This window comes from Patella vulgata, chromosome 2 (genome assembly GCF_932274485.2).
Source record: "Patella vulgata chromosome 2, xgPatVulg1.2, whole genome shotgun sequence".
NCBI lineage: Eukaryota > Metazoa > Mollusca > Gastropoda > Patellidae > Patella > Patella vulgata.
This window is the reverse complement of record NC_065880.2, coordinates 78,153,690-78,180,521: the sequence shown is the minus strand read 5'-3', so window position 1 is coordinate 78,180,521 and position 26,832 is coordinate 78,153,690. Positions and strand designations below refer to the sequence as shown.

General features: G+C 36.1%; 2 protein-coding genes across 2 annotated transcripts in view; both read right to left on the bottom strand.

Moving 5' to 3' along the window:
- Positions 1-319: 319 nt before the first annotated feature.
- On the bottom strand, positions 320-19,761 carry LOC126812420 (uncharacterized). Its single transcript, XM_050538815.2, has 4 exons — positions 19,379-19,761; positions 7,964-8,741; positions 6,441-6,583; positions 320-803 (listed from the first exon to the last, which is right to left on the bottom strand). Exons 2-4 carry the CDS (start codon positions 8,043-8,045, stop codon positions 561-563), a joined length of 468 nt encoding a protein of 155 aa, XP_050394772.1. The 5' UTR covers positions 8,046-8,741; positions 19,379-19,761; the 3' UTR covers positions 320-560.
- Positions 12,662-26,832, bottom strand: part of LOC126812527 (chitotriosidase-1) — a 34,810-nt gene continuing 20,639 nt past the window's right edge. The window contains exons 7-8 of the mRNA XM_050538980.1: positions 25,606-25,728; positions 12,662-12,667 (exon numbers count right to left, since the gene is read on the bottom strand). Of these exons, the coding sequence (XP_050394937.1) occupies positions 12,662-12,667; positions 25,606-25,728 (129 nt within the window). The remainder of the gene's footprint in view (positions 12,668-25,605; positions 25,729-26,832) is intronic.

Below are 26,832 nucleotides of genomic sequence, written 5' to 3'. Positions count from 1 at the left end.
CTTGATCGGCCAACATTAGGAGCGAACTGGAGATTTCCGGGCGTTCGAGTCAACGTCTTACTCACTGAACCACCGCGACTCTATCTAGAACCAAAACAAGGCATTATTTTTCGTTTCGTTTATGTTGATGGTTACTTGAACAGTCGAAAAAAAGAAGCGAAATGTCGGTAAATTGTTTAGTTACCCAGGGAAGTCATAAGGAAATAATACTGATAGAAGTCACTCTTAAGCAAAAGTATAATATTTGCGTTCCGTTTATTTTGATAGTCGCTTGAATAATATTACACAACCGAAAATAAAACGGAACGAAATGCTGGTATAATTTTTAATTAGACTGATTTATTCTCTTGCTCTATACACGAACGATTTATTTCACAGAAGACTTTAAACAATTATAACTAGCTATAAACAGCTATAACTAGCTATAAATTGAACTTTTGTGTCCTTGTCACATCGAAGACAAATAACGAAACGAGTTGAGTTTTTCCTTTAACGAAAGCCCTTTGTATGTTTCATCACGTAACACACTTCAAGCATTTTGTTAATTTCCTGTTCTCCAATCATCCACCTGATATTGGTATTATCTGTGATATTATATCAAGCGTCAGAATAAACATAAAAGTCGACATGGAAGAATCCAACATTCCGGAACCGTTGTCTGTATTACATGCGTAACCTTGACAACATGATGTACACCGTAATTGTGTAATACCGTATCCATGCGCTTTACATCCATAGTAACATTCTGATACACACCCTCTACTGATACTTATAGTGATACTCTTCAGAGAAATTCTTTCTACCTAGAATAATCAAAATAAAATATTCTGTAATGAAATTTGTAGTCGATAAATAATTAAAAGATGCATTATGTAAGAACTAAATCCGCCTATTGCAGGTCTTTCATTACATAAATGCTCATTTAGCCATTTATTTACATGGCAAGCCTATAATCCGCTCTCTAGAACATCAAATGGCCGAGATTGGAATGGATTTAAACATCCGCGAGATTGAAAAATTTAACGATAAATTAAGTCTCGAATAACAGGTACGATATTAAACAGTCTATGCCACATCTTGTCAAAACTTCAAACAGTGATAACGTAGCTGAGATTAAAGTAATTTGCATGGAATTTTCAATTTTTTCCTTATCTATTTCTGAACTACTATAGCAAGAACGTCCAGTTCTTTATCTAAATTTTACATAATGCATCTTTAATAGGAACGCTTGAATAATGCAAACCAGAGCCCAAATCTAAGCTATATGAGAGGCCCATTTAAAAACCCTGCTCATCATTATAACGCTCTAATATACAACATCTTTAACATGAGAGAGAGAGAGAGAGAGAGAGAGAGAGAGAGAGAGAGGGGGAGAGGGTTTAACGTCCACTCCACACAAACTAGGTCATTTCAGGACTGACATATGGTTTAATTTTATTTCAATAATTCGCTTCCACGAGGTTGGACAGGCGACCCTACTCCTTGTCACGTACAACCGGGGATTCGAAACCACGCCAGTTGACTCAATGACAGGCCTTATGATACAGCGCGCACGTGCTAACCATTCGGCCATCCACCCACCCCCCTCCCCTTCTTTAACATGAAATAAACTGGGGTTTAACGCCCTGCTGTTCTCCTACAACCGGGATAATAAAGACGGGTGTACGTCATGTAATAGGCTATGATGGCAGTTTTCTCAGAACAGCGGCGTTTTCGCCTTTTCTTCGCCTTATTCAAATTGTAAGGGGTTCGTCAACGTTACACGAATGACCATTCCTCCCATCCGAACGATTAGAGACTATTCCTTGCAAGGCACCTCGCACCACTGAAACCATGCTGGAAAATCCCGAGGAACCTTTTTTACCAGGGATCGAACTTGGGAATTCCGAGTCGGTGAGCCAGCGTCTTATTCAAATATAATTCGGAAATGAAATGAAATGAAATGAAATGAAATGGGGTTTAACGTCCTACTGTTCTGCTGATAAAGACGGGCATATGCGCCATAGTTTGCTATGGGTAAAATTTTGCTACCGCCTGCTCTTATATCGAATTCCAACTGTCAAGGAATCTTTTATGCCCACGTCAATGTGTACACGGGACCTCGATTTTTCGTCCTATCCAAACGACTATACGTTGTCGCTTGCAGGCCCTGACCTGCACCTCGGACAAGGGGGAACCACGCCGGAAATTCCCGGGATCGTACCCGCGACCTCCAGGCCAGCGAGTCCGCGTCTTACTTAGTCCCCGTGGCCCCTATATTAATAAGGCCTATAGATTAACCCAGCAGTACCAGCGTTAGATTTAGAAATTTTGTACAAAATTAAACACTCCCCCGAGACAATTCTATTTTAAATCGCTATTCAACAATCTATTATTGTTGTTTCTCCTTTGGTTTTGTTTTTATTTGAAAATTTAATTATTCATAATAGCAAACACAAAATAACAACCAATCTGTACTTCCCATCAACAACATAGCTGTTCAAAAAGACATTAAATATTTAAATATTTTTATTATATTTTGAACAATTCAGCAATTCAAGCCAGATAAACTAACGAGATTTAAAATACAGGTGTGACGTCATCCTTTGATGTTGGCGTACCATTATTTCCAATAACGTACGGGCAACTTGCCAACCGTACATTATCTATACTAGATGAAATATTGGACTCGCGTGACGTATTTCATTGAAAAGCACGTGCGGGATAGTGTCTGTATTTTAAGTTGTTTATTGGTCTCGAGCTAAAGACATGGCGTAATATATTGAAACAACACTCGGCTTACGCCTCGTACAGTATCACTATATTACTTAATGTCTCGCTCTCGACCATTAAACCATATAATGCACTATAAACTAACAAGAGAGAGGGGGGGGGGGGCGTCCACTCGACACAAACTAGGTCATTTCGGGACTAACAATGGTTCAATTTTATTTCAATAATTCGCTTGCGCGTAGGGGTCTTTAGCAGGGGGAGGAAACCAGGGGACCCGGAAAAAACCCACGAGATTAGACAGGTGACCCTACTCCTTGTCACGTAGTACCGGGGAATCGAAACCATGCCAGTTGACTCACTGACAGACCTTATGATACAGCGCGCGCGTGCTAACCATTCGGCCACCCAACCTCCCAAAGTATGGTGGCTGAAAGCGTCCATTTAGATCGGCATGTTTCTAGATACAACGCGAGAGTCGCCGTTAAGCCAGCACGACGAAAAAGGCGCCGATCGGCGACTTTTTCGTCGTACTACCTTATCGGCGACCCGCGACTTTCACAACACGAGAGTCGCCGTTAAGCCACGCGCCGAAGACGCTGCACGATTTAAGCTACCATTTGATGCCAATAGTAAGATTTCGCTCTTACATAATGCATTATTCATATTACATGTTTTTAAAAATACACAATTTGAGTGAGAAAATCTTTATTTTGGATCATTCACGTTTCCGTAAGACAAATAAAACCTAGCATTCAAAAAATAATACACATTAATTATTCATTATTCATGTTTTACAAATACACAAATTGAGAAATTCATTTTTTTTTTCACAAATTCTCAATATCTGTCAATCTATATTTTTATAACAAAAGCCAATTGGACGAGTGGAAATTTAACGATAGGCCTAAGTAGATGGTTGATGACATTTAATCGACAAGGATGTACTTCCTCGGCCGGGGGGTAAAATAAAGAGAGAATGAGGTAAAAATCGAAAACTTGACAATAGAATAGATTGGAAGAATAATATACCGCGGTGTAAGATAAATTAAATAAAATATCTATGTTGTTTAAGTGTTGATTATGAAAGGAGTTGGGGTATTATACCTATATTTATACAGTGTCGAGAGAAGACATATTGTTTATATATTATAGCCAATCACACTCGGTGTACTTTAGTGGCTAAAGAAAATCAGCAAGTATTTATACAGTATAATCTAGAGAAGAAATGGGTTTTTTTGTATTATGGCCAATCATATAGTGGCTTCAACGAGGAAATTTAAAAAGGATAAGACTCTTTGCCCCCCCCCCCCTAAAAACATAGGTTTTTAAACGTTTATGAAACCTAATGCCACGTTAGTAGAACAACCAGATTCTGCTTAAAAATGCATTATGTAAGATTTAGATAAAGAGCTGGTCAATCTTGTTATAATATACTCTTCAAAAAAAGTAGTGGATATTCAGAAACAATACAAAATTGCGGAAATGCGGTGCTGCTTTTATTAGAGGTAACCAGTGTATGTTAATAACAGACCAATTGCCTACACATGAACTTAAACAGTTCATATGGGCGGCTTATCTGACGGGCCCATTTCACTCCTCAGACATACAGCAATTCGTCGTGGCATGCTCCTAATCAACTGTCCAATCACGATTTGGGGCAATCTAACCAACTCCTCTTGCAGTGTCACGGCCAATTCTTGCAGTGCTGTCGGTTGACGTTAACGTCGACGAACACGTCTCCCAATCAAATTAAACGTAACACACTAAAGCAAAGATACGCTAAACAGTAAATCTTATGCAAGAACCGATAGGAAAGCAAACATGGATAGGATAAACCAGCAAGCGGCAGTTTTCATCAACCCTTCCTTGAAGTGTCAAATTTGACAATGAACCCCTCCCACGTGTATGGCGCTATTGCGTGTCGCACATGCAGCTCAGTGGTTCTGTTCGGGCGAAAAGTTCTTCATCTGTGAACATACTCTCACAGCATGTCAAGTGTCCATGAATATTTATCATATCACAACCTGCATAGGTATTTGCATTTCAATATCCCCTTATTTTTTTTTTTTTTTTTTTGAAGAGTATAGTTTGAAAATAGATAATGAAAAATGAATATATTGCAAATTTCATTCAAATTACTTTATACTCAGCGAAGTTATGGGTGTTGCAAGATGTAGCGCAGATTGTTTATTATCGTAGCAACGGTACTGGACATTCGAGTCTTAGTGTAGCTTCTACAATTTTTAATTAAATCATTAAATGCAAATCGTATTTCAATCCATTTTAATCTCTGCCATCCGTTAAATTTTTAAATCTCGCAGATGTTTAAATCCGCTTAAATCTCGGCGACCCGATGTTACAAAGAGTTGAGTATAGGCTTGTTGTTTTAATAAATGCCTAAATGATAGTTATATAACATTTGAAGCCAAAATAAAGACATGCAATAGGAAGGTTAAGCTCTTACATAATGAATCTTTAATTTTTTTTTTAAAACACAAATTTTACGTATCTGGTAAACTACCACCTCCACAATGTGTCACCCAAATGTTTGTTTCATAGCACCTATACACATAAGTGCAAATTAAACCTTACCGCCTAACGGGGACAGGGTATAGGCACCTTAAAATTACAAATGTTGACATCTTCTCATAATCATTTGAACATATTACCATACCATACCGATTGATAAAAGTTGTTCGAATTTGATTAAAACGGTTACGTAACTCTGGAAAAGAATTACGGCCCATTGTGAGATAAGTGGCATGATAGATGCATCCATTGGACTAAGAGTGGGTTGGTTATCCAGACACTACTTCACATCGAAAGTCGATGTTTAGATATACTGGGGCGGGAATAATGTTTCTAAGTTTGTTTTCACACAGAACTAACTAGTTTTATCCGCGAACAAATATCCGAGACGAGACGACCCCATTGATGTATTGACACAACCTAATAAACTACTAATGGCGATTAATCCCACTTGAGCTTTTGTTTTTCTTAAATATGGGGACTTTGACTAGTCAATTGAAACAACATACAGATAGAATGGCTAATATATCTAAACAACATTTTTTCCGGAACTAGTGACCGAATGGGTAACAGGAAGAGTATAGAAGACCAAATGGGACAATATTCATGATTCTTGTTTCTACATTCCAGTTTGAACATTTTAGACACGAACGCAACATTCTAAACTAATGATTCTTGTTTCTACATTCTTATGTTGATAAATTCATGATATTTTTCTGGACATTTTCATTTCAAGATTTTAACTTCAAGACTTTTTGAAACGTAGAAAATATTTTCATAAGAGTTCAAATTCCAGAATTTTTTTTGATACTTTCAGAAACCAATGAATTGATTTCTTTGTCGTGTAAAATTAAGAAATTATTTTTTAATTTTAATATTTAATGATATATAAAAGTTACCGATAAAACGCCGAAAATGAAACATAAAGTCAATTTTTTGTTTAAAATGTTGATTTTGTGCATGAAATGTTGACATAAGAATGTAGAAACAAGAATCATTAGTTTAGAATGTTGCGTTCATGTCTAAAATGTTCAAACTGGAATGTAGAAACAAGAATCATGAATATTGTCCCATTTGGTCTTCCATAGAAGAAGCGGTCTTTATTTATATTCAGTATTTCTTCTTCGGACAAAAGCAGATTTTAATATTTGCCGAAATAGGTATCTTAAACTAATTTCTAACAACAAAAATCTTTTTACCTTACAATAACGATCTTGCACATGACACTGACGTAACCGAACTGCACTTAGATTTCTTTGGCAAGGTGTGAAAGGATCCCAGAAATTCTTGAATGAATCAGAACAGTCGTAACATGTTAGATTACTTACAGCAGCCGACATAACTGAAATATAAATAATGGGGTTTGTTCAAAATTAAATATTGTTAACTCTCATACAAAGTTGAGATACGGAAATCGTACCCATCCAACCTTTCTCCAAAATATTATTATATTTAGCATATTTGGCTGGCAGCTTTATAAAGTGGCTCAGCAGGTGTTCCGATTTTACTAGGTGTCATGTTGGGGTGGTTGGGGTGGAGTGGGGTATGCTCTTCCGATTAAATTTAGAAATTTTGTCATTATGTTGTGTAAGCTCAGTCCGGTTCCTGTAGATGTGGAATGTTTGGATGAGTATATCTAGTTTCTAATACAAAATTTGATTGTCTTGTTATTGTCAAAGACAGTGTCAAATTGATGCATAATCATTTAGGATACAAAAAACAGATATGTGTGTGTATGAGAGAGAGAGAGAGAGAGAGGGAGAGAGAGTAGGTCATTTCGGGACTAACATATGGTTCAATTTTATTTCACTAATTTGCTTACGCGTAAGGGGGTCTTTAGCAGTGGGAGGATACTGGTGGACACGGAGAAAATCCACGAGGTTAAACAGGCGACCCTACCCTCTCTCTCTCTCTCTCTCTCTCTCTCACTCTCTCTCTCTCTCTCCTGAAAAGGGATCGATACTTCTGTATCAGGGGAAGGCGAGACCTAAGAAGTGGGTGGATGCACGCCCTAACCTACCCCCTCCCCGGCAAACACGGCCGCCACCTCTCGCTCTCGACCATGCAACCTACATTCTACCGTATATAATATTAATCGATGTTGAACTATTAATTACCTGTCTCTAGCTTACAGGTATAATAGGTTTTATATTTGCTATAGTAATTGATTAGATAATACGATTGATTGGGTGGTACATTACATCAGCAAAATTAACCAATATCGCGATAGCCTAATTTAAAACATAAATCATGAAGACAAATGTAGATGAGAATTTCATGTCATACCTTTCGGTTTTCTATTTAAACTACCCTAATTTTAAAAGTTATCCCACAGCCGGCGTAGCTAGTAAATTTTGTCGTACAAAAGAATGTACAACAAAAATGTTACGGCATATATGCATATAAAACAAAAAGACAGTACAATAATGGGAATCAAGTTTCCAAGAGTAAGCATAACCTGTCGCATACTCAGGCGGTTGACTTAAGTTAGTGTCCATTTCCCACGTGTCACGACTGACGTCCCAGTTATGGGTGTATTTTACGGGCAGTGCATATGTTCCCTACCCAGAATATCATTTCGTATTTGACTGAGGAATTCAATATCTCAAACAGTACACAAAGTAAATTAGGAATCTACAGGCAAATTATTAAAACAAAAACTCCCAAATGTTTTTAATTCCATTTTTAATTTTAAAAAAAGGCTACAGCTACTAATACTTACCTATTCTGACGTGACTGTTTAAACATATAATGCTGATAATAAGAAGTCTTAGACATAACATTTTCCAAAAGTTCTGAAACATCTTTCTTTTTTATATGACATTCCTTTCCGCTTCCAAAAAGCAATGGTTTGTTAAGGATAGTATTTATCAGATAAATTCAATCATGCAATAACATGTATTGATCACTGTTCTCTGATTTTATATACAGAATAGTTTTAAACAAGATATGTGATTTAGTTTTTCAACAATCTTTCCTAAAGCAGTAATTGATTTAAACGACATTGCTATAATCCAGTTGTTCTATAAATCACGATAGCTTTTAACATAAACCCCCTTGGATTCACATATGCTCCATTGTCATTCCAAAAGATTATGGACGTGGTCTCTTCTAGGTTATATATACATATTTCTTAACATACAAGTGCTCTTGTGATAGAAAAGTCATACTCCATAATGGACCTATAAATACTATAAAATTCATTATATTTTCACTAATCACTGAAGGTAGTTAAATCGATGAGATCAATGAAAAGGTATCTTCTCTTAGCTGTTGGCCAATCTGTCTATATTGTGTTTTATTTACTATCCACTTAACGTTGAAATAAGGTAGACAATGGCATCAATTAGAAGAGTGTGTACATAATGACAATGGTGGTTGCTGAAAGCGGTAGCATCCCTGGATACGGCAATATAATACACACGCCCAGTCCATAATACACTAAAAGACCATTAATTCTTGTATGAATTTCCTTCCATTTAAAACGCCATGAGGCTTATCTGGAAAAGAACAAAATAGAGAAAACAATTCAATTGATTTTTTCTTATTTTTGTTTTTAATAAAGAATCAACATTTTTACAGTATAAGTACATAACGTTTTAATTCCAACGTCCGTGAATTAAAACATATATCTATTTAGCTTACTAATCAACACACCAAATATACATATTATAAATTATAAATGGAATCAATTTGTTTGAAGACAATCACAAAAGATTAGTCAGTGTATATCAATTAATTATATGGATAGATCGTGTAATATATTTTCAATAATAGAAAACATATTATTTAATGATAAATATTTAATATTATAAGTATAAATATTATGTGTTTTGAAAGCATATTTTAATTAACTATGTAATAATAGAAAACATGTTATTTGTACATAAATATTGAAATTATAAATATTACATGTTTTCATTGCATTGTTATTCGAGTGAATATTTGAATTAATTATGTAATAATAGAAAACTTATTATTTATACATAAATATTGTAAGTATTAACATTACGTGTTTTCATTGCATTGTTATTTGAGTGTATATTCTAATTAAGCGTGTAATATTTTTGTTAAACTTAAAGGCGCATTATGTAAGAGCTAAATCTGCCTATGTGGTTTTTTTTTTGTTGGCTTGTTATATCATAAATTATTAGTTAGACATTTATTTACATGACCAGCCCATAATCAACTCTATAAACCATCGTATGGCCGTGATTGTGAAAGGATTAAAACACAATCGCCATTTATTAACTTAATGTAAAGATGCACAGTCGAGACCTTGTTTATTATCGTAGCAGATCCCAGAACTTTACTCAAAATACTTCAAACACTCATAACTTCACACAGCATAAAGTAACTTCGTTGTTAATTGTCTATTTTAGAACTATTATAGCACGAACGACCACCTTTTTATCTCTTACGTAAGGCATCTTTAATTAAGTGGGATACACGTTCAACCATGGACCGTACGCTCTATCTATGGTTCAGCCCACATTCATTCCAATTTAGAAACAAAATTACTTACTTTGGACGGGATTCATATTTATTCCGATATGAAATTTTATCGATGGGTTCATTGTCATGATAATTTGTAAGATCAATAAAATCATCGTTTACATGGACAAAATATTGATTTATAAACACCAACATGATTAATAATATATTGATTACAAAAAACGAAAATTAGTTTGCAATGATATCTATTAAGAATATATTGACATATTGGGTTTTCATTTAAGCCCATGTTTTCCCCGGGTTATTGTTTTATTTAAATGTATAAATGGCTTTCCGTGTATTTATTTTATATTCGTTATTTTAACGGAAATGAGCCACACAATATTGCCAGCTATCTTAACTTCTTATTTTAAAATGTATAAAGGGCGTTTCGTGTATTTATTTTATATGCCGCCTACTTCTAATTTGAATAAAAAGGGCGTTCCGTGTATTTTTTTATATTCGTTATATGAATACTGATAGCTATGCCGCCTACTTCTCATTTGATTGGAAAGAGCGTTCCGTGTATTTATTTTATATTCGTTACAGGAGTACTGATAGCTATGCCGCCTACTTCTCATTTGAATGGAAAGGGCGTTCCGTGTATTTATCTTTTATTCTTTATAAGAGATCGATCTTTAACAGAAATCAGCTCCACAACGTGAAATAAAATAAAACCAAGTACGAACAATCCAAATCATTAGACAAAATTCGAAGTCCTTAAAAAGTGGTATAGGCAAAATAGTGTAATCAGGCAAAATAGTGTAATCAGCATATGGACTGTTCACCGTGTACAAAATACACGACAAACAGTGGTAAAAGTTATGTCAACTCCTCAAATGAGAAGTGGTATCTGGCGGTCTACAAGATTAGTTTACCTTTTATTAAAATTATATTGACATTTTGTGTTTACTTTTAAGTCCAACTTTTTTATTCGTTTTTCTTGTCCATTTAAATGTTTAAAGAGCGATCCTTGTATTTATTTCATATTCGTTATAAGAGAAGACTTTAATGGAAATGAGCCACACAATATTTTTAGTCATGTCAATTTCTCAAATGCGAAGTGATATCTGGCGTTCTAACATTTTGTTTACATATAGCTATACCATACAAATCTTGTTTACATGCAGAACTATAACACACGCACTGTGTTTGCATGAAGAGCTATAACACGCACACCGTGTTTGCATGAAGAGCTATAACACACACACCGTGTTTGCATGAACAGCTATAACACGCACACAGTGTTTGCATAAAGAACTATAACACACACCTCTTGTTTGCCTGTACCATACAAATCCTATTTACATACAGAGCGTTACCACACAAATCTTGTTTATACATACAGAGCTATACCATATAAATCTTGTTTGCGTATAGAGCTTTAACGCTTAAATCTTGTTTAAATATAACAAACAAACCGTGTTTACGTATAGAGCTATAACGCACATTTTTTTTTAAATATACCACACAAATCTTGTTTATATATAGAGCTATAACGCATAAATATTGTTTAAATATAGAGCTATAACACACAAACCATATTTACATATAGAGCTATGACATACAAATCTTGTTTACATGTAAAGCTGTGACATGTAAATCTTGTTTACATATAGAGCTTTGACATACAATTCTTGTTTACATATAGAACTGCGACATACAAATCTTGTAGTTATAACACACCAATCTTGTATACATATAGCATTATAACACAAAAGTCTTGTTACATTTAGAGCTATAACACACAAATCGTGTTACATTTAGAGCTATATTACACATATCGTGTTAAATTTAGAGCAATACCACACTGGTTTAGAACAAACCCTGATTAAGGGCCATAACACGAAATAAACATACAGAACTATAAAACAAACATTGTTACTCACGGGACTGTAACGCACAAGCACACTGACCCACAAACTATTTTACAGACAGAAGACATCACAAATTGTGTTACACAGAGACAATATAACACATAACCTTGGCTACAAGACACACAAAACTTGTTACATACAGATCTATACCGCACAAACGTTGTTACATACATACTTGTTATAGACAGAACAGAAATACAGCACACAAGCCTTAATACAATGAGAATATGTCACGTGGGTGTGTAGGGGCGGGGATGTAGGTATTTGTGTATGTTTAATGTTTTGCTTTTGTTTTACACTTTATGTATGTACCTTTGTATCTCAGACCTGCCTAGGGGCCTAATTTTCCACCCTTAATACATAAAATGATTAGCTTTATTATTATTATTTCGTGGCTGAATTTCAATCATATTTATCAAGATAATCCTAAATTGGAGCCACTTATACTGGAATTCCATACATTTTAAGACGTTGGCCATATGCGCCACTAGACAACTTTATTGGCACAACCACATTTCTTGTGAGATAATAACCATTATTTTATGTCTATAGGCAATAAAGGCGGGTTGGAAATGTAGGCGATATTTAGTTTATATTGATAATATTTGTGTTCAGTAAACATTGTATAAACCAATCATTATTTTGGCTAAAACGGATCATTTTTCTAGTCAATGCATATTTATTCTGGGACGAATTTTATCAATATTATCAACATTTCTGCATTTGTATTTGGTTAAATCAGTCTATATTGACAATGGTTTATTTTTTATGTAATTAATTATATTACTACAGTTACTAGCTAATTGATTATAGAAACGCTCAATTATTTTAATGCAATTTCAACTTTCTGTTATTTGCTTCTTGGTGCGTGTCTATTTTGGGGATGTTTGTTGTATAGGTTCTTTATATTCATTGTTATTTTTTGCGTTGAAGGCTTAATGCAAGAAATTCAGTCGTGGCATTACATAGATAAAACCGGGGACTATAATATTAAAAACCTGAAAATAAAATATCTGAAATATACAGGCTTTTCACTAGCTAAGAGTTTTCTATTTCTATAATATTATTTGATAGTTATTGCTTTAAATATTTGATGCAAAAAATGAAACATACTGATGGCATTAAACAATTAAAACCAGTGGACTTATCAGTGAGTACTAGTATAATAGTTTAAAATCAACTCAGTTCTAGTTAATAGACCAATCTGTATTCAGTGAGTATTAGTATAACAGTCTAAAATCAACTCAGTATAGTTAAATCTGTATTCAATGAGTACTAGTATAACAGTTTAAAATCAACCCAGTCCAGTTAATAAACCAATCTATATTCAGTGAGTTCTAGTATAACAGTTTAAAACCAACTCAGTCTAGTTAATAGAGCAATCTATATTCAATGAGTACTAGTTTAACAGTTTAATATCAAGTCAATCAATCTATATTCAATGAGTACTAGTATAACAGTTTTAAATCAACACAGTCTAGTTAATAAATCAACCTGTGTTCAGTGAGTGGTGTGCAGTATGGGGGGATTGGTACGGACAGTGTCCAGTCATTCAAACAGAACGAGAGAGGGAGAGAGAGAAATGGGGTTTAACGTCCACTCGACACAAACTAGGTCATTTCGGGACTAACATATGATTTTTAATTTTATATCAACAATTTGCTTGCGCCTAGGGATCTTTAGCAGTGGGAGGAAAACGCAGGACCCGGAGAAAACCCACGAGGTTGGACAGGCGACCCTACTCCTTGTCACGTACAACCAGGGATTCGAAACCACGCCAGTCGACTCAATGACAGACTTTATGATACAGCGCGCGCACGCTAACCATTCAACCACCCAACCTCCCTCAAACAGAACGAAGAATGGAGGTCCCGTATACACGTAAACGAACCCTTGACAATTTGACTTGTGTTAGCGCTTCTTCATTAACCCTGTCGGTACAGGAAAATAGGACGTTAAACCCCATTTCATTTCATTTCATTTCCTGCATTCAATATCATGCCAATCTTAGTTTACAGCCTGTGATAACATTTTGGGTTCATAATTCCACTCTGTGGCCATGAAATTAAATTTTGTTCATAAAAGCCTTCGAACACCGAAAGAAAAGCAAAGAAAAAAAAAGAACTCGTCAATCTGATCATTTGAATACGTTTCCTGTTTAAACTGCAACTGTTTCTTTTATTGCATTGTAAACATTACATTCGATTGTTATTTCGTGTCAGAATAATCAGGACGTTGAATCTATTCCGCTATAACAAAGGATGAATCGAATATTTCACTAATAAATAGAAAGTTTTTAGACAGTGATTTATATCAGTATGTTTGAAGATGTGTACCCGATGAAGCATACAGATATGAATACGTCTTTTTCTCATTGTCATTGGCAAGTGATCAGTAAAAGTGTGATATTCGGACAATGTGTATAGCTCGCTTACCGTACATAAAATGATATCGTTTATGCATATCGTTTATACAACTGATATCGTTTGTACAACTGATATCGTTTATACAAATGATATTTATACAACTGATATCGTTTATACAAATGATATCGTTTATATATAGATAATCTCCTACGAGTCTTTTTTTACTCGTTGATAAAGTAAAAAAATCTCGGCAGAGCCTCGTTTTTGTTACTTTAGCGAATTGTGTTGATATTTTCTGACATCAAGAAAGACGAATAGGAGATTTTATTTATCACTCAATCCATTCTTACATGCACAAATAAATAAATATAATTCTTTGCTATAGATTTCACTTTCACTGAACCTGATTACATTACGGCGTAGTGATACATTATTTTTGACAGCAATTCAACCATTGCAAAGTCCTTTATATTGACCCAGTGTTTTCATCAAGGTCCATTAAATAACAACAGTTCATTTTTAATAAAAAAAAAATATTAATTTTAATAAGAAATGAACTGTTCTTTGAAAATAAAAAAGAGGTTCCTTTTTAACTGACCAATCAAATTCATGTAAAGCGATATCTCCTATTGGGTGATAAATATTTATAATATTACAATAAAAAAAACTTTTTTATGATATAAATTTATTATTGTGCTCAAATCGAATCATGGGAACTGAATTTGAAAGCATGACGAACACAAATACTGTGCTATATAAATACGATGAAAACATTTAGCCATATATTTTCACCTTATTTACCAACCTGTAGTAACAGAAATTGTCATCTAATTTGATATACAATTGGGGGGACGTAGAACCCTGTCCATATTCTTAAACATACATTATGCAAGAGCTAAATCTGTCTATTGCAGGCCTTTCTTTAGGCCTGAAATGTTATCTAAATTATTAATTAGACATTAATTAACCTATCCAGGACATAATCAACTCTAGATGGCAGCGCTAACCTGCGATCTTTAGTGGATTGTGAGCCGATTTACTTCATAACTCCCCTTCTCGATTTAACGATTAAATGGATAATCGAGACTATGCTGTTTATTGTACTGACTTTAGTAATGATGACCGAGGCTAGGGGGAAATTTCAGTCGTTTAGTTCTCGGTTCATAGAGGTTCAATTTGAATGAAATTTTCAGCAAATTGCCTTTACATTATCTAGTGTTTAACTATTATAGTGAGAACTGTCAACTCGTTACCGAATCTCCCATAACGTATCTTTAATATTTATGGTTATTAGTTTCACAGTTATTGTACGCTAGGTAAATTTGATGTAAGGATTTTTTTTTGATTTTTTTTTGTGTAAAACAAAGCGTTGGGGGAGCGAGGCGTATGTTACTTAACGTCCCCTCTTAATCCGCCACCGAATAATATTTTACGATGGTGAGTTAATGAGTTATGGTGCATGAAAGATTTTATAAGCTAAACAATGATATACAATAGAGAGATTATTATCTATGAAAATAACTAGTGTATATTTACTTATTGTGTAACTCATGTTGACATAACATCTATATAGGTCATCATAGGTGTGTTTAATATACCACTGTATAATTTACAAAAACAATAGAGTCATTGTTAATAGTATATCTTTATATTGACGAATTCAAAATGCTTTTCTTTCAAACAATATTTTATTAGAGACATCTGAATGGGATAGGTCAACAGCTGTATTTTGTTGGGGGGTTTTTTATACACAATATATAATTCAGAATATCTGAATGGGATGGGAGAATTGTCTTCGCATATGCAAAAATTATATAATATATATCTTAACATAACAACCCTACTGAAATACACAACACCATTTCTTTGGCTTATAAAACTCTGTTTCATTCTCATTTTTATCGCCAGGGATTATCGTTTCTTCTACTACTCAAGACTCGGCGTTCAATTTATGGACCAAAACCATGTACACAACTTCAAACCGATGCCTTTGAACTTTTGAAAATGGCGAAACACAAGTTGGAATTTATTTTGAGCGGTTCTTTTCACCATTTTGTGTAACAATACCACTTAAGAGGAGTATAGCTCTCACTCAGTAATACAATTTTGATAAATTGTTGAGAATGAATTAATTGCTTTTAGTGTTGATTGTCTATGTATTGATAGTAAACCGTTAATCGATCGAGTTTAGTGATCTAAATATGATCACTTTATTTAAAAGTGATTTATGTGTCAATCAAGTGTTTTTTATTTAGGGTTGATATGGTATCACCAAGACGACCGGTGTATTGTTGTCCTTCTTATTATGAAATATCAGCCTGAAAATCTTGACAAGACGACCGGTGTATTGTTGTCCTTCTTATTATGAAATATCAGCCTGAAAATCTTGACAATCTGAAATATGAAGCCGCTATCGATATGGCTATCCATGCAATTAATACCTAGTTTTATTTTAGAACTGTTATTGAGGCAACTGGCGTGGTTCCGATTCCCCGGTTGTACGTGGGTTTTCTCTGGGTCCTGTGGTTTCCTCCCACTACTAAAGACCCCAACACGCAAGCAAATTATTGAACTAAAAATAGAACCATATGTTAGTCCCGAAATGACCTAATTTGTGTCGAGTGGACGTTAAACCCCCCTCTCTCTCTCTCTCTCTCTCTCTCTCTCTCTTAGAACTAGCATTGGTTTAATCTTTTTAAAGGAGAGATTGTAGCTCGTAAAGTGTAGCTCGTTAAAAATGGCGCTGACTTTATAAACCAAGAGGTCCCGTGTTTGATCCCATTGTCGTTTGAGAAAGTTTCGGAACTTACCAGGCTAGCTACTCCTTGTCCGTGATACGGGACAAATTACACTCTGCTGACCATTTTACATTCGGATAGCTTTACTCAACCTGTAGGCCAACAAGAAATATACAATTTCCCGATATGCCATTACAGTGTTATAAACCCCGGAAACAATGGACATATTTTTAATTATATTTTGAAAAAAGTTAAAATGTTTAATATTTGTATTTAGCAACCTTGAACGCGCTAGAACAGATTTATTTAGCTCGAGGCATTCCGTTCTTAGATCTCGTCCAACCCTATGGGTTTTCTCCGGGTACTCCGACTTCCATATGTTACTCCCGAAATGACCTAGTGTCGAGTGGACGTTACCGTTACCCCGTTACCCCCGCCCGCCCCCCCCCCTCACTAAAACCGGTCGCCACATCTGGCGTATAAACCCATGCATCGTTTCTTACTACATATTTTGGAACTGCCCTTGATAGTCTAGTATCGTCTCTGGTTACATTTGTAATTCTTTAACTGGTTAGGACGTATCTTTAAATGTCATTCTGACATTTCACATTAATAACGACTTCACATTGTGATTGAATATACTGCATCTTAAACAATATGTATGATTAACAAACAAGATGACTGGAACAAAAGTACGGTTTCTACAGTTTTATATCAAGCTGGTTACATAGTTATAAGTACAGATTATAATATACTCTTCAAAAAAGTAGGGGATATTCAGAAGCAATACAAAACTGCGGAAATGCACTGTTGTTTTATTAGGGGTAACCAGTGTATGTTAATAACAGGCCAATTGCCAACACATGTACATAAACAGTTCATATGGGCGGCTTATCTGGCGGCCCCATTTCACTCCCAAAGAGATACACCGTCAAAAGTGAAAATGGACGTTTTTGATTTTTGTCTTAATAATGAGTAATTGCTCAACCAAACCTCAGACATTCAGCAATATGTCGTGGCATGCTCCTAATCAACCGTCCAATCACGATTTCGGGCAATCTGACCCACTCCTCTTGCAGTGCCACGGCCAATTCTTGCAGTGTTGTCAGTTGACGTTGACGAACATGTCTCCCGATCAAATTAAACGTAACACACTAAAGCAAAGATATGCTAAACAGTAAATATTATGCAAGAACCGATAGGAAAGCAAACATGGATAGATAAACCAGCACGCGGCAGTTTTCATCAACCCTTTCTTGGAGTGTCAAATTTGACAATGAACCCCTCCCACGTGTATGGCGCTATTGCGTGTCGCATGTGCAGCTCAGTGGTTCTATTGGGGCGATCAGTTCTTCATCTGTGAACATACTCTCAAAGCATGTCACATGTCCATTACTATTTATCATATCGCAACCTGCATAGGTATTTGCATTTCAATATCCCCTACTTTTCTTTTGAAGAGTATATAAATTGATTCTCTCTATCCCACAACCCAGATGTTGCCACTTGGATCTTAACGAATTTCTACGTGATGTTCCCTCTCTCACAAATATTCATGGTGTCTAACCGAGAACACACATTCTATTAATTATATATTCTCAGATTCACAGTCATTAATTTTTCTATTGACTAATTATGATGTAATTAATCATGTGATTGGTCACTCATGCCAAATATAAAATGGTGACTTTCCGATCGCATGATTTTAGACATAGAATCGATCCTCGAACTTAAACCCCTTTTCCTGTTATTCTCAAAATATTTCATAAACAATTTAATTTGAGTTTTAAATAAACTCATACCATAGCTAATATACTGACAATGGAGAATAGAAATGAAACATATGTATTTATCAAAATATAACTAATGTCCTCTGATGCACTTATATTCGTCTACTACAATTTCGCATAAATTATCAAATAATATTACAGATGTTAGGTGTTCCCGCCCATCGATGAGAAATCATATCCAGATCATTGAGATTATTGACATCAACTCGACTATATTACGCAAACATATGAATAGGAATAATAATGTCACAAATTGTTTTAATGTAATATGTAACAATTTGCACTTTTCTTTGTTCACTTGCCGTAGGGGTTTCTTTACATGTTTTCCCATTAATGACATCTTCAAAGAAAACAAAGCACGTTTTCTGCTTTAAGAAGAAAGAAATTATAGAATCAAAAAGAAAACATGTTTATTAAAGTTTTATTTATCATTTTATATCCTCAGTGTCGTTCAACCCACCCATCCTGCATTTTGTTTGGACGCCAGTTTTGAAATGTTGCCAACTGGAGAGAGAGAGAGAGAGAGAGAGAGCGAGAGAGAGAGAGGGAGAGAGAGGGGGGGAGAGAAATGGTGTTTAACGTCCACTCGAAATTAACTAGGTCATTTTGGGTGTAACATATAGTTCATTTTATTTCAATAATTCGCCAGCGCGTAGGAGTCTTTAGCAGTGGGAGGAAACCGGTGGACCCACGAGGTTGGATAGGCAACCCTAATGCTTGTCATGTACAACCAGGGAATCGAAACCATGCCATTGACTCAATGGCAGACCTTGTGATACAGTGCGCACGCGCTAACCATAATGCCCCCCTCCCCTGCCATTTTGAAGCGGTCACTTTATCTAGAAATAATGCATAAAAAACATGACACTTACCATTTCATTCATATATAACAAGGATATAAATATCCTGATTTGTCAGCGATATCACTTCAGTGGAAGCGGATGTTAAATAAAGCTACTTTAAGCACACACATACACAATCCTGATTTGGCGTGATTCACTCAGATACAATTCCAACAGTACACTGCAGTAATCAAGTGTTGTTGAAAGCTGCTATAATAGATATTGAGATGACAATAAACTATGAAGGCGATACCATAACACTCAGTCCTATTTTACAAGCCTGAATACTTCTATTTAGATCCCGATCTATAATTGAATAATCAATTAAACAGTGACCAAGTCTGAGATTGATTGGTGATTGCCAGAGATCAATAATCCAACAATTAATGTCGCATTGAACGTCACTAGACCAAGAATGCAGACGTTAATCTCTAGAGACCCGATTCAATAGAAAAAGAATAAGTTGGCTATATTCTATAGGAATTTAAAATCTATGGGAGCCCAGTGTTGTTATATTTGGTTCAGACTATCAAAGCTATAATTGAAAAGGGGTTTAACGTCCTACTTTTCTGCAGCAATCGAGTTAATGATCTCGGACATAAGCTATGAAGTGTGCTATGGGGGGAATTTTGCCCTGACAACGGAGCTATGGTTTACTCTAAATCCGAATTTCAACTGGCAGGTGCTCTTTTACGTGCAAGTCAACTTGTACTCGGGCCCCAGTTTTACGCCTCATCCATACAACGACGGAATAATGCTATTTTGCCCGGGCATACAGGACCTCAGTTTTTCCGTCTCATCCGAAAGACTAGAGGGTAGACAAGCACAGAATAGAATCCAAGATCTCGCATTTAGTCAGCGTAAAATGGTTTAATTCCGTTCAGTATTAAAACGATATGTGGAATTGAAATTTCATCGATCTATGCTGCTCTCTCTGTTCGCCGCCATTTTGTTGTCCGCAAAATTTTAATGGTAGATCTGTTTTAAATCCAATTGAATCGAAGCTGGGACCTTACCTAAAGTTCGTATTTTGATAATGGTTTCGTAATCAGATGGTAAATAACCAATCTGAGTACATATTAGCGTGGATAAAGCAGTGAGAAATTTAATATTGTGGCAAAACATGCAAATGACGACATTACGTTTTATTCCAATGATGAAGAACAGTAAACAACACAAAAACAAAACGGAAAGAAACTTGGATATCTATATTTTATATCGACTTCTTTGTCTACACAATTCATTAATTAAATATTAAATAAAACATTATACAATTTTATTGCATTAAAAAACAAAACAAAAAATAAATACATATAGGAATATGAGTAAGATTATATGTACAATGAAGCATGGTTTATGGTATTACAAAGCAGTACGAAAACAAGAGCCCAAATGGGTTAAATTATCTACCAAGCAGTTCGGGAGAATAGGCCAAAAATGCCTATAAAAGCAGCAACGAAAATATATTTAAACACTACGCAAGTATAAGCTCAATCTATCCCATCCTTATATAGAATCGAGAAAATATAACTGAAACCTTTCCAGTAGTTTGTGAAAATAAATCTAAAAATCTAAACGATGATAAAAAAAAACCCCACTTCTTTTAGCCAAACAGGACTACAAAAAGGAACTGACGTAGTTCCAAAGACAAATGGTATGTTTAGTGGGGTATGCGTTTTTGTTATTGATATAAGTAATTCATTTCGAAAGAGAGAGAGAGAAATGAGGGTTTAACGTCCGCTCGACTCAAACTAGGTCATTTCGGGACTAACATATGGTTCAATTTTATTTCAATCATTCGCTTGCGCGTAGGGGTCTTTAGCTGTGGGAGGAAACCGGGGGACCCGAAGAAAACCCACGAGGTTGGACAGGCGACCCTACTCCTTGTCACGTAAAACCGGGGAATCGAAACCCCGCCAGTTGACTCAATGACAGACCGTATGATACAGCGCGCGGGTGCTAACCATTCGACCATCCAACCCCCCTCATTTCGAAAGATACATAGAGATGAATTGTCACGCCCGAATTTACCTAGAGTCATGCTTAAAAATAATGATTGATTTCAATATATTTTATTACGATAAAGTAAAAGGATTGGAGAAAAGTTACATAAACATACAAAAACATCCTTTCCTAAATAAGTACATGAAATTATTCACGATAACCAAAGGTGCAAAATAAAGTAGAGAATTAATGATTAATGGCTGAAAGTTTTGATACTTTAGAACAAGAGGTTACCAAGAACGATACGTTCACATTTTACTAGAAATGGACGGGGAAAACAGAAAATCGACAGGTATAACACCAGAACAAAAAGTTGAGAATCGCTGATCATCTAAAGAGTTTATCCGTTCATGGCCCTAATGCATCACCCCAAATTTGAAAAAAAAATCTATTAGCTCAATCGGGTCCACTAGGTGTTCGGAAAGGGGGTATAACTATAGAACGGAAGGCTGTGGAACGCTGAATATCGATAGGGTTCGCCCTCTCACAATCCCAATGCTTCATAAAAAAAAATTGAAAAATAATGTGTGTCTTTTATCGCTTTCACAAGGTTTTTTACAATGGGGAAGAGGGGTAACTCCTGAACGGAAGATCGCGGGATGCTGATTATTGACAGTGTTCGTCCCTTATGGACCAGCAGAGAAAAATGATAAGCGATCGGTTTCATGCTCTCATGTTCCCAGTGATGTAACATTAAAATACTAGTACAGATATTAGCTGATGAAAAGGCTGCTATCTTAGAATATTTTAGTTTAAAGTTTTGTGAATCAGGCCCTAGATATTAAACTATACTTGTAAATAAGAAGAAGTAGAAGAAGAAGTACGATTTGAGTATTCAGACACCATTTTTAGATTCCAACACTGTATTGTACTGTGAATAAACAATGAATTCTTCTAAGAACTAGTCCAGCTACCACTTGGAAGTTTATGACGTATTTAACTAACCGTGGTTAGGCATAACACTCGCGTAACAATATGACGTATTTTAGCTAACCTTGGTTAGGAAAAACACTCGCGTTACAAGAAGACTAGACACTAGACAATCACATAAAAACATCCATACTATATAGAATTATATTCATCGGATACACAACTTTTATTTTATCTGACTTTGAATTATTTGTAGAATTGTAAATTCCACCTTCATACCTCTTTAACAATACAATGGGGTTTAACGTCCTACTGTTCTGCTCCTGATTGGGCTAATGAAGGCGGACCTCGATGAAACAATTGAAATGAAATGGGGTTTAACGTCCTACTGTGCTGCTCCGACTGGGCTTATGAAGACGGACCTCATTAACAAAACACAAACATAGTTCATTGTTCTCTAAACAATCAACTTCACAATTTTCCAGTCAGAAACTTGTGTAATTCAGGTATTGGTAATAAACTGGTTTGAAAAAATGTTTGTTAATGTTATAAGTGGATCGGTTTTAAAATGTTTGTTAATGTTATAAGCGGGTCGGTTTTAAAATTAAAGATAAATTCTGCGAGATTTAGAGAAATGGCTGGCAGTCAAATTACTTTATTCTGGGCGAAATTATGAATGTTTGAAGTTTTAACAAGAATAGCCAGAAATTGTCCCGGACGATTGCCGATTGACAGTTATATTCTCCATTATCACGAACCACTGCCGCGATAACAAACTTTCGGGTGCCGGCGATATAAGCATTGTATAACCCACTTTATATCTTAGCCACCCGATGATCTAGAGAGTTGATTATGGGCTTGCCATGTGCATAAATGTCTAAATAATAATTTATATAACACTTAAAGCCAGAAAACGCCCGGCAATAGGCAATTTTAATCTTTGCATAATTCCTCGTTACTATTTGTCTTCTTTATACAAAGCATGATCACGCCTACTTCAACATAGTCTGTTTAAAAGTCCAAGGACGGTATACATGTGACGTATTCTTTCCAGTTACACACGTTTATTCGAGAATCGAAGTAAAGATTCTTAGGGCATCTCTTTTCTGTTGTTATTCCGTTATAACAGCTGTAAAATATAGCGCAGTTAAACGGGTCACGATACAAGCCATTGGTTCTTCCGCTGCAGGACAATTTCCCTGAAATGAAATTAATGAATTTTACAATTCTGGCATCTTTAGTGCTCTACTAGTCACCCCTCCCCCGGTAACACAGTCACGCTCCTCATCCTACTGAAGCCCACAAATCAAATCATAATATAAAGGGGGCCAAATAGTGCATTAGGACAACCACTAGGTATTCCTAGTTCGAAATGGGGATTAACGTCCTACTTTTCTGAACCGACTGGGCTATTGAAGGTGGGAATATGCCATACAGTGTTTTGTCAGGGACATTTTGTCCTGACAGCGGCGCTTCGGACCACCCTTATTTCGAGTTCCAACTGTCAACGGTTCGTTTATAGATACACGCCAATGTATTCACGGGACCTTGCTCTTCCGTCCCATCCGAACGACTAAGAACCGATAAGAACCCGAGGTATAAAGTGTCTAGTAGTTCGGAAGGGTGGAAAATAGAATTTATGGTGGAGCAATTAGTGCTACTGTGTAGGCGTAAAAGCCGCTGCCATGTCAAAATTTGCCTGGCCATAGAAGATAAACGATGTCTCATGATAGCTCATCCATATAAATCAGTGTATAATTAAAGTCGATAAAGTACGAGTACGTCTATGTTTACGGTAGATAGATACATAAATAAATAAAAAATACTTTCATATAAGCTACCTGTCTGTCCTCTATAGGCGTCGTCAGATATTAATAATGTATACAAAAAAAATAATTTTTACCATACATATATACATTCATATACATAACTGAGTATTACTTACTTTTATTAAATCTATAGTTGATAATATAATATAACTGAGTATTACTTACTTTTATTAAATCTATAGTTGATAATATAATATAACTGAGTATTACTTACTTTTATTAAATCTATAGTTGATAATATAATATAACTGAATATTACTTACTTTTATTATATTTATAGTTGATAATTTTCATCCTCAATGCGTTAATATCTGTCGTCGTTGAAGGGGAAGAGGCCTCGTCTGAAATTTCGGCTCCTGGAGATATAATCGTGGATGTACCCGTTGCGACGTCAGTTGTTGTTGGTTCAACGGGTGTACTCTCGACCGTTGTCGTCACAATTGGCACTGTTGTTGGTTTAACAGTTGTCGTCACAATTGGCACTGTTGTTGGTTTAACAGTTGTCGTCGTTGGTTCAATTGGCACAGTTGTTGGTTTAACAGTTGTCGTCGTTGGTTCAATTGGCACAGTTGTTGGTTTAACAGTTATCGTCGTTGGTTCAACTGTTGTACTCTCGACCGTTGTCGTCACAATTGGCACTGTTGTTGGTTCAATAGTTGTCGTCGTTGGTGCTGGGGTAGTAGTTTGCTGTGCTATCTCATCGGCAATCAGTCGTTCTTTGGCTAGAGATATCAGAGTAAATTCCCCATCGCCACAAACGTTAGCAAAGTCGTCTAACTCCACAGACCAAAACGTAATACCCCCGTATCTGTTCTCGATTACCCAGTCCGTCTGAATTTGTAAAGAAAATGGATATGTAAAGACGTGTGTATTTTCATGTTAGACAGGGAGAGAAAGAGGCTAGGGGTTTAACGTCCACTCGACACATACTAGGTCATTTCGGTACTAACATATGATTCAATTTTCTTTCAATAATTCGCTTGCAGGGGCCTTTAGCAGTGGGAGGAAACCAGAAGACCCGGAGAATTCCCACGAATCTGGAGCATCTTAGTGGTGTTTTGTGGTGTGAACGCCCCATGCTTTCTGTAAGAATTGTGCTTTTCACTATACAGCATAGGTATTGCCCCACTGTTTCTTTACAAAGCAGTAGGGCAAACTTCGTCAGCAGAGGAACATTTACCTACTCCTTGCTATACTAAAACGGGGGCCACGGTGGCTAAGTGAGTAAGACGCTGGCTCGCTAACCTGGAGGTCGCGGGTTCCCTTCCGGTGTTGGCCGGGAAAGTTCATCGGGATTTCCCAGTGTGGTTTCCCCTTGTCGCTCGGATGGGACAACAGACCGAGGTCCCTTGTACACATTTGCGTCCACGTAAAAGATCCCTTGGCAGTTGGAATTCGATATAAGAGTAGGCCGTAGCGCCGCTGTCCGGGCAAAATTTCCCTCATAACACACTGCATGGTCTATGCCCGTCTTCATTATCCCAGTCGGAGCAGAACAGTAGGACGTTAAACCCCATTTCATTTCATTTCTGCTATAGTTAAACAAATACCAACCTTGGTCGCGAAACTGGCTAAATCATCAAAACCCGTCCATTGATCATCGGACACTACATAGGTACATTTCTGTTCTTCATCATAGAAAATATTAACTCCCGGGTTGCTCCTTTTCTTACAGATCTACATTAATTCAAATGAAACATAACTTTATGAAAAACACCGGAGATTATTATTGAAATATATTGGGCTTCTCCGTTTCAAAGAGACAGAGAACTCACTAACAAGCCAACAGGGGGGCCACGGTGGCTAAGTGGGTAGGGCGTTGGCTCGCTAGCCTGGAGGTCGGGTGTTCGGTCCTTGCATTGGCCGAGAAAGTTCACCCATATTTTCCGGCGTGGTTCCCCCTTGTCAGTGATGCAGGACGGAGGGCCTGACAAGGACAGCTGTCTAGTTATTCGGATGAGACGAAAAATCAAGATCCCGTGTACACATTGGCATGCCCGTAAAAGATCCATTGACAGTTGGAATTCGATATAAGAGTAGGCCGTAGTGCCGCTGTCCTGGCAAAATTTCCCTCACAGCACACTGTATGGCGTATGCTCGTCTTCATTAGCTCAACAGTAGGACGTTAAACCCCATTCCATTTAATCATGTCCCCCGCCGCGATCCTAAAATAAATAGATGACACATATTAATTAACTGCACATGTATCTTCTTGAAGAGTATCTCGAGCAAATGATCACTATCGAACACAGTCATGGTTTTGAAGTACCTGGTGCTAAGTTCCATCACTCTCCATACGTTACAATCAAAGTTATCTTCAAAAGGCGGGGGACAAAAAGATATAGAAATATTTGATCCTCAGAAGCATGAAGTTCTTCGGGTAATTGCTTGATAGTTTTTAATAATCACCTATCTTTAATGTAATCTATTTATATTTAATTACTCTCAGAACCTGTGTTTCAGTCGTCATTTAATAAATTGACATTTTCACACCAACTATCTTGTGTTTGTTCTTTGTTTTAAGATCATCTTCCAGGGCAGAGAGTATAACTATAAATTATTGTAGCCTCTAGTGTAATAATAAGGTTTGTGACGACCGTCCAACGGATGTGGACTTTATAAGGGACATAAGTATGGACATATTCATCGATAACAATCACTATATTATATACACACGACATTTAGAGGCATTTAATAACTGTCCGGGCACAATTTCCCACTTAGCCCACTGTATGGCATATGCCCGTCTTCATTAGCCCAGTCGGAGCATATTGAAGCATA

Bases quoted from the DNA above. Each gene is read 5' to 3' on its own strand.
- LOC126812420 (XM_050538815.2), bottom strand. From the start codon at position 8,045: ATGTTTCAGAACTTTTGGAAAATGTTATGTCTAAGACTTCTTATTATC. The intron at 6,584-7,963 runs GTAAGTATTAGT...TTTATATTTCAG, and splicing joins AAACAGTCACGTCAGAATAG to TTATGTCGGCTGCTGTAAGT. The intron at 804-6,440 runs GTAAAAAGATTT...TGATTATTCTAG, and splicing joins TGCAAGATCGTTATTGTAAG to GTAGAAAGAATTTCTCTGAA.